Source organism: Aythya ferina, assembly GCF_964211825.1.
Source record: "Aythya ferina genome assembly, chromosome: 1".
NCBI lineage: Eukaryota > Metazoa > Chordata > Aves > Anseriformes > Anatidae > Aythya > Aythya ferina.
In genome coordinates this window covers 19,209,230-19,217,531 of record NC_140296.1, presented here as the reverse complement: position 1 = coordinate 19,217,531, position 8,302 = coordinate 19,209,230, and the positions used below count along the sequence as shown (strand labels likewise).

Sequence of the window (8,302 nt, the reverse complement as noted above, 5' to 3'; positions counted from 1 at the left end):
TCCACCCCAATCCCCAACACCCCTCCAACACCCGAACCATCCCTACCCCCCACCCCTCTCCCCTCACTCCCCAACCTCCCCCACCCCCTGAGCGGCGGGGGGCAGCCTCGAACCCGGGTCCCCAGCACCACCACCAGCACCGCGGGCTCCTCCCCGGCTCTCCCCCGCGGGGCCCGCCCCGGAGGCGGGCGCGCAGGGCCGGGCGGTGGGCGGCGGGCGGCGGGCGGTGGGCGCTGCGTGCGGCGGGGCCGCTCGGAGCCGGGCGGTGGCGGTGGCGGCGGCGGCGGCGGCGGCGCTGGGGCTGCCCGCGGCCATCGCGCTGCCTGAGGCGGCGGCTCCGCCGCTCGGGCCGGGCGGCGGGGCCGCGGGCGGGATTGGCTGCGCGGCCGCCGGGCCCCAGAATGCAGCGCATGGCGCGTCATTGAACGGAGACCATGATGATGGCGGCGGCGGCGGCGGCAGCGGGGGGGGCCCCCGAGGTGATCGCCCAGCTGGAGAACGCGGCCAAAGTGCTGATGGTGAGGGCCGGCGGGGCTTCGCCTTCCCCCCCCCCCCTCCTCCTTTACCCTTTCTCCTTCCCCTCTCCGCTTCTCCTTTCTCTCCGCGTTTCTTTTCCAGAGTTTTCTCCGTGCGGAGCCTCCCCCCCCCCCTCCATTTCCCCCCTCCGCTCGCACGTGGAGGGGGGAGCCTGGTGAAAGGGGGGGTCCCCGGGAAAGTTTTGGGGCTGCCCTGGATGGGGGGGCAGTGGGGGCAGCAAGGGGGACGGGCAGGTCCCAAAAAACGCCCCCCCCCCCCCCCCCCCCCGGCACGGCTCCCTGCCAGACTGGAGGGTTTGGTGCCGAAACGTGGGCAGGCGGTGGGTGGTGGTGGTGGAGGGGTTGGAAGGGAACCGAGCAGGATTTGGGGAGGTTTGTCCCTTATGGGCAGCGTGCAGAGCCTGTGGGGTAAGTACTGGGCTGGAGCAAAGCTTCAGCAGTGGGTATCCTCAGAATACACCTGGCTTCCCCTTCCAAAATCAGCCAGGAAAATGCTGAATATCTTTCCAAATGAGAAACTAAGACACCAACAAACACCAAGCCTCTTAAGAAGAAAACCCACCACCACCAAAACTTTTCAAAGCGTGCACACGGTGATCCCTTTTGGGCTTGGCTTTGCTTTTGGTTCACGCGTGCCTTTGCAGAACTGAGCTGCACAGGTCGTTAGGCAGCCTCGTGATCTCCCTGCCTTGCTTTCTTTTAAATAATGCAGTTGCTGTAATTACCAGAAGTGCTCGACTGTGTGGAGGAAATACGTAGTGAGTATTAGTATGACACACAACTTGGCTGTGGAAGGAAGCCCCGAGTTAGGTAGGTTTTGGTATCAGGCACATGGGGTGGCATCTCCAGCATCGTGCATCCGTGCTGGGAAACTTAACAACGCTGCTTGTGGTGGCAGTTTCCCTAGCCTGGCTACCACAGAGAGGAAAATGCCTATTAACGTGGAGATAAAGTAATCAGAAGTGTCAGTGCAGTGAAATGATGCCAGCCTTTTATGGCAGCCTTGATGCTTCTGTTGGAGAATAGGTGCTAAACTTGCTGGTTAAACTCTGTCTCCAGTCTGCAAACACATGGCTGTTAGGATCTTTGCTGATATCTCTACCTTCCTCCCTCCCTCCAACCTCTATCAGTATGAAAAAGAACTTGTTGCAGGCGTGAGCTGCTGCTTGTTTGTTTGTTTTTTCCCCTCCAGAGCTGCTCTTGGAAGTCCCGTAGACATCCCTGAACTGGCAAGAGTTAGTTTAGATCCCTCTTCCTGAGGAAGCGGGGTAAAACAGAGAGGTTTCTGGAAGCTGTCTGTGAGGCTGAGGAACCCGATCAGGCTTTAAGGCAGGCTGGCTGTGAGGGCTGTGGGAACTGCTGATGGTTCCTGCCCCATGCCTCACGTTCCAAGAACCAGCAGGTTTTTGGGGTGACAGCGGAGAGGAGTTGATACAGCTGCATGCCAGGATAGCTGAAGGTGGATGTGGGACCCCCCGCCCTGAAAGGGTCAAACAAAAAGGCCTGTTCCTTCTCACTGGCAACTGTGGACAAATGAGAGCAAAATCCTGTTGCAGGACTGCACCTGGACAGTGATAGTCCTCGTTTAAACTTCCTATACCATTTGATAAAATCTTGTAAAAGGTCTGTTTGGAGCTGGGGGCAATGTGTAGTTTGTGTGTGGCAGCTGGGAGGCACGAACTGATCAAACCAACTGATAGGATTAATTATTTATGTAAAAATCCGAGGACTAGGGGGAGGAGGGTGGTGAACCTGGTGCTGGTAATGGAGGTCAGCAGAGGCTGGCGCATGGAGCCATACCTGAAAAATGAGCTGTGAATGGTCTGACAGATGGCAGCAGGATTTAACTGGGCAGGGAGTGGCGAGGAGAGAGATGGTTTGCTCTCCTCACCTGGCAGTCCATGCAAAATTCAGTTGGGAATGAGGTGGTGCAAAGTATCTGAGGATGGAGCAGGGAGCCGTGGCAGTTCATGTGATGTTTGTCTTGTTTTCAAACTGAGGTACAGAACCGTGGGGGAGAAGAATGGACTAGAGGAATTCAGACGTTAAAAAAATAAGGAAAGTTTAATTAACTTTCCTATAGGGTAAGTATGGATCACCTTGAGCTCTCTAAATATTTGATGAGTATTCTCATAATTCTTATTTTTTTTATTGCTTTGGGTTAGTGGAGTTTTCCTTTGGAAAACCACTTTTTATGTGTCGGATACAAGATAAATGTATTCTGAGCTCGCAAATTGCTGATCTTTATGGGCTTTACGAATCATGGCATGCATTGTCTGAAAACTGGAGAGATTTCAATCTGTTCTCTCACCAGGTTTCTCTTACAGCTGTGTAAAAATGCTTGTCCTTTATTACAATAATGCCTTTCAAGGAGCCCGTGTTCAAAAGGTAGGGTTTCAAAAATGATTGAAATTCAGTACAAGTTAAAGAGTAGTTAGATGAAGTTGTCATTAGCTGCCAAATAGGACTTTGAATGCTGGTCCTATGGCAGTTTTCTTTGGTGTGTATAAGAGTGTTTGCCATACTAAAAAATACACACTTTTTTTTTTTTTCCTACTTGCTTCCTTTCCAAGCTGTGTGTTTAATGTAAGCTTCCCACAATGCCTTGTAGCTTAAACCCAAAATGCCGTGCCGTAGTTCAGTGCCACAGGCTGCTCTGTACCTTTGACCTGTGCGACTCTGGCTTGGTGAAGACTGTGCACACCAGAATCTGTGTGAAATGAAGTGAGTACAGTGCTGCTCCATTTCCGAACTGTGGCATCCTTTATCTATAATGTATGTTTCCTTTCTCTTATGTTCTGTTTAGCTCATCTGGTAATTAATGCTAAATATAATTAATAGAAGTTGAGCACTGTTTTAATAACTCTTTGTGGATTAGGAGGACAGGCTGCATTATTAAGGAAAGAAACGTAAGCTTCCTTCCATAGGTGAGAGCATGAAGTCAGAAGTGTGCACAAGGATTTTAGTTATTGTTGGCGGTTTATTAAAGCAGATTGACATTTCTTCAGCATGTGATGTTCTGTGTCACCTAAATCTAAATCCACAGGTTACAGCTTGTTCCCTGGCCCCCTCCAAAACGGGATGCTGTGTTCCTACCTGCAGCTTCACTTTCTCCCTTGTGACCTGCGCCGAACATATTAATATTGCAAAGAGGACATAAGAATTAAACAAGGGAATGGATTTCTGTCAGGTTAGCGAGATGAATTGATGATCTGTGCAGCCATTTAAGTTGCAGAGCTAGCACAAGGAGGGGGCTGAAATTAGATTGTCGGACATGTGCGGGGCCAGTGTGCCTCATTAGCACTGATGAGCCGTCAGATTGGCACAGTTGTATCATACACCTTCAGCGTAAAATTTATTTGCCAAGTCAGACCGTCTGGGTATTAGAAATGCAAGGCACACGGCGAAGAGATAAGAGGTTACAACTTTCAGAAAGGGAAGTTCCAGCTGGATAGAAGGAGAAAACTTTCATAGCAAGTATGGTTGGTGGAGGCAGTGGGACAGGCTGCCTGGAAAGGCCGTGGGATCTCCCATCTTTGGGGAAATCTAAAACTTGACAGAATGAGACCGTGAGTGACCTGACCTAACTTTGAAGCAAGTTCTTTTTTTGGCAGCAGTTTGAGCTGAGTGGCATCCAGAGGTTCCTGTCATCCTGTGTGGTGTGTGCTGAGTGGCAATAATGGACAGGTTCAAGAACATCTGAGCAAAGGCTTTTACAAAATAATTCACTTATTTACAAGTTTTTAAATGTTCTTTTCTCACTGTGGGCTGTTTTGGGGGTGATGGTGGAGGAGATTCACACATTTCTTTCTTCTTGGGGTATTTCTTAGTTTGTAATGTACCTTGCTCACCTGTGAACTTGTCTGTCAGATGTTTCAATAAGCTTGTAGAGTAACAGCATGAGGGAGCACGTTAGTATTCTTAAAACCTAAGAACAAATTGTTTGCATCATCTACACTGACAGTTTGTGTGGGATTTTCTTTTTACCTGTCCTTGGAGTTTGGACCACAACAATCCTCCTCCATTTTCTAAGTTCAGTTTCTCGTTGCGGCCTGCCTTCTTTGTAGGGCATTTCTTCAGGTCGTGATGCTTGAATAATGGTAAGGATGAAAGGAAGAGATGTACCAGCTCTGATTTTCTTATGGCAGGTTACCTGTTGGAAGAAATCCAGACAAATGAATCACTTCAATGCTGAGACTTGCTGAAGTCTTCCAGGTCATCACCTAACAAAACAAGCTGGACATGTGCCATAATATTATGGCTGGATTAGACCAAACATCTGCCTAGCTCAGTTCCATTTCCAGCAGTGGCTTCTAGCTGCTGATTTAGAAGAAGGGCCTCAAAAAATAGAGATAATCCTTTTACTGGAATACACTTTACCATATTTGAATTATTATCTTCAAGAACTTCAGGTAGCGTTGTTGCTTAATGATTATTGATGAAATTTTCTTCCACTCATATATCTAGTTGTTTCTGGAATAAATATTTATTTTTGTTTTTCTTAGGCTTTTATATTATATTTGTCTAGTAGTAATGAGTTTTACAGGAGTTTTTTGAGGGAAAGAACAAAAGAAAACATTCTGTTACTTGAGAGAAGCCTGCTGTTTGAGCATTTCATTCAGTATTGAATTACGAGATGTACCAACTCATCATGCTGGGTTTTCTTCTACTGTACACTTTGATTTTTTTGGTGTCTGTCACATTGCACCCTCCTGTCATCTTTTATACCTGGTCAGCTTTTCAAGTAGGCGATGTCCTGTACAACTGATCATCCCGGTATTTGTCTGTACGATTTTTGAGATGGACCGACCAGAACTGCATTCTTTTGTGCTGTGGGAACATGAAGAGTTTCGATGGCTGTACATTTTTGGTATGCTTCTGTATTCCTTTCCTAGCAGTACTTAACGTTACGCTTTTCTTTATTACTTCAGCGCATCGAGGTGGTGTTCTCAGAGGACTATGCTCAAGCAGTCCAGATCTTTTTCTGGAGTGGTACAAAGTAATGCAAGAGCCCATCATTGTGTATGTATAGGTGTTCCAGCTTTTGCTTAAGAACTGGTGTGGCTGGTGTGTTTTACAGGCACGCAGTTCAGGTTACAGTTTGGGAATAAGTACACGCAGTGTGCGGCATGTTAATGAAACTTTCACCTGGGAGCAAACGTGCATGGTGTGTACCCAAAGCAGACGGTGCCGAGGGTGAGGAGGTGACGGCAGGAATGTGAAGATTGCTGCAGCTTCTGATATCTTTAAAAAACAAACGTAGCATCTAGTGAAACGGGGCTCTTTGCACGTAGGGTTTGTTTTTTGATCATTTCACAGAGCGAGTGTTCATCTCAGCCCGTGATGCTTCTTACTCGTTGCACGTGTTGGTGTTGCCTTAGCATGTTTCTCTATTTTGTTCTGAGATGTTAATGAAAATACTGTGTGCCTGCTTCTAGAATTGTCCGTCAGGGAGCTTCATTAGTTGGTAACTCCATCTGGGTAATTCTTCTTCTGGCACTACCTACTGTTTTCTTCCCTTTAACCTGCTTCCTAAGAGCCTTACTGTTGGTACGATAATCTGTGTTCATTAGTTAATTAATGGCCCTCCATATGGAGGGGTGGAAGGAGTTCTCCTGATTAGTAAGTTGAGCTGGTGCTGTCACAAGCAGGGAAGTGATAAATTCCTTTTTGTGAGTTTCTGGCATTGTTATGATACTAAAAAGTCCGTCTAGGGTAGGTATACCTGGGAGAGTTTCTTCCACTTTGGTGTCCTGGCTTGATGTAAGGTTGGGATTTGGGATTAAGGTGGTCGTGTCTTCCATTTTACCAAGGACAAATGTATTCCTCATATCTATCTCCTTTCCAGCTTTCTGGGTTCCCTTGGTTTCCCCAGAACTAAAGGAAGTGGAACAGATAGCCTGTGCTGGGGCAGTGACCCAGTATAGAGGATGCAGTAAAATCTGGAGCAATTCTGATGCCTAGTGGGGTGTGTGAGTGGCATAAAAACACACGTGTGCTGGGAGATGTGTAGAAGGGAGGCTGTCAGATCTGAGCAGGAGACATTGACACAATCAACAACCTTCAGGTCTTTTTGCATTCCTTTAAAGTCTGTCTAAACCACCCTGTTGAGCTTGGGGTAGTTGTTGGAATAGGGAGGGGTTGGGAAGTAGATGCAGGGAGAAAAAAAATATTTTGTTTTTAAACTGAAATTATTTTCACTGTGTTGCATTGTAAGCAATTGTACTACCTTGACTGAGATGAAAAAGGATGTCTGTGCTCCCAAAAGAAACTTTGGTCAAATTGTGCTGTTAATCCACTTAGGAAGTAGCAGATGATGCTTCTCTTATACCTTCAGATCAGGGCTGATTTCATTTTGTTCTTTTTTTTTTTTTTTTTTAATGGGAAATACATTTAAAGTTATTTGGCTTAATATAGGAGCAATGAATGAAAATTTATTGTTCGTGTTACAATACAGAGAAGCCTTTATAGTGGTGCCTACTGGCTTCAACATTTACAGAACTGTGAAAGTGAACGTGCAGAAAGGCTAGGGATATACCATGGTTTGTGTTGAAGCTATGACACTGGGTATTTATCCTCCTGCAGTCCAGCTGTTTCATGCAGCTGTGCAAAGTGGTAGAGGCACAACTTGTGTTGAAAATACACCTTATCACAAAGTCTCATGTAATTTATTTGTGACTGTGGAATTGCATTAAGGTGTTTTGCCATGGAATTTGTCCGTTCTTGACAGGGGGCTCTGGGATTTCAAAGGGCTTGGCCAAGGTGAAGAACATCTGCAGAACCAGGCTTGTCAGCGTGATGTAGGTGTTGGCTGTGTTTTCAGAGAAGCCTAAACCAGTCTAACAGCAAATGGCTGAGGAAAGCCATTGCTCGTCTTTTTGCTGGCTTGGTGATCTGCTACTTCAGTGAGTTGGACTGGCTTACGGAAGGAGCTGCCAGTTGCCAAAGCTAGCATGAGATAACGTTAATAATGTGTGACTAGGAGCAGAGAGGAGGTAACGTGGCTGGAAGGAGAGGAGGAAGGTCTCCAGCACTGCATTCCCTCTCCTGGCACTGCAGCCTGGAAGCTCTGCAAAGGCAGTGCCTCTTCGCTCCTGGTAACGTAGACAGGGATCCTGTCTGCAGGATCCACCTAACAAAGGGAAAGGATAATACTGGCATCCTTCATAGATGTGCTTTGATACCTGTTAGTGGGAAGAGATAGAGAAAAATTGTGTGGTATTTGTATTTTATGTACTTCACTAAAGTATTTTCTTTCTCTGCTAAGGGGTTGTAATGTTTTGGCTGTTGATGTTTTGGGGGCTTGCTGTAGTATGGCTTTAGGGCTCTATTGGTGTCGGTGGTATATTCCTTGACTTTCTGTGTCACACACTCATTGACCCGTTACTGCAGAAATGCCACTTTTCTGTCATGTGGTAACACAAAAGAAGTTGCTCTGCCACGCAGCTGGGCTTGCGACAGGGGGAGGCTGCGCGTGTTGGTGATGTGGGGACAAATGTCATCAGTTCAGGGTTCTCTCTGGACCCTTCTTGTGTTATGTGGCTACAGATGCTGGCTTGATGTTAGGTGCCTTAAAGCTGTGTTGGTGTGTTTAAGCAGTGGCTGAAAAGCCTTACATTTTAAAATTGGCACTGATTTTTATGTACACAGAGCTTTTGACACTTTCTGCACTGATCATACATTTTCTGCCCTCCCCCCCTTTAAGGTCTTAACCATTCTTTGTCATCTGTTCACCCACTGACATATACTATTTGCTTTGCTAATAG

The 8,302-nt window shown here is 47.0% G+C and overlaps 1 protein-coding gene across 1 annotated transcript in view; it reads left to right on the top strand.

Annotated features, from left to right (window-relative positions):
- The first annotated feature begins 239 nt into the window (after nucleotides 1–239).
- Nucleotides 240–8,302, top strand: part of XPO4 (exportin 4) — a 77,893-nt gene continuing 69,830 nt past the window's right edge. The window contains exon 1 of the mRNA XM_084506764.1: nucleotides 240–518. Coding sequence (XP_084362890.1) covers nucleotides 435–518 — 84 coding nt within the window. The 5' untranslated portion in view covers nucleotides 240–434. The remainder of the gene's footprint in view (nucleotides 519–8,302) is intronic.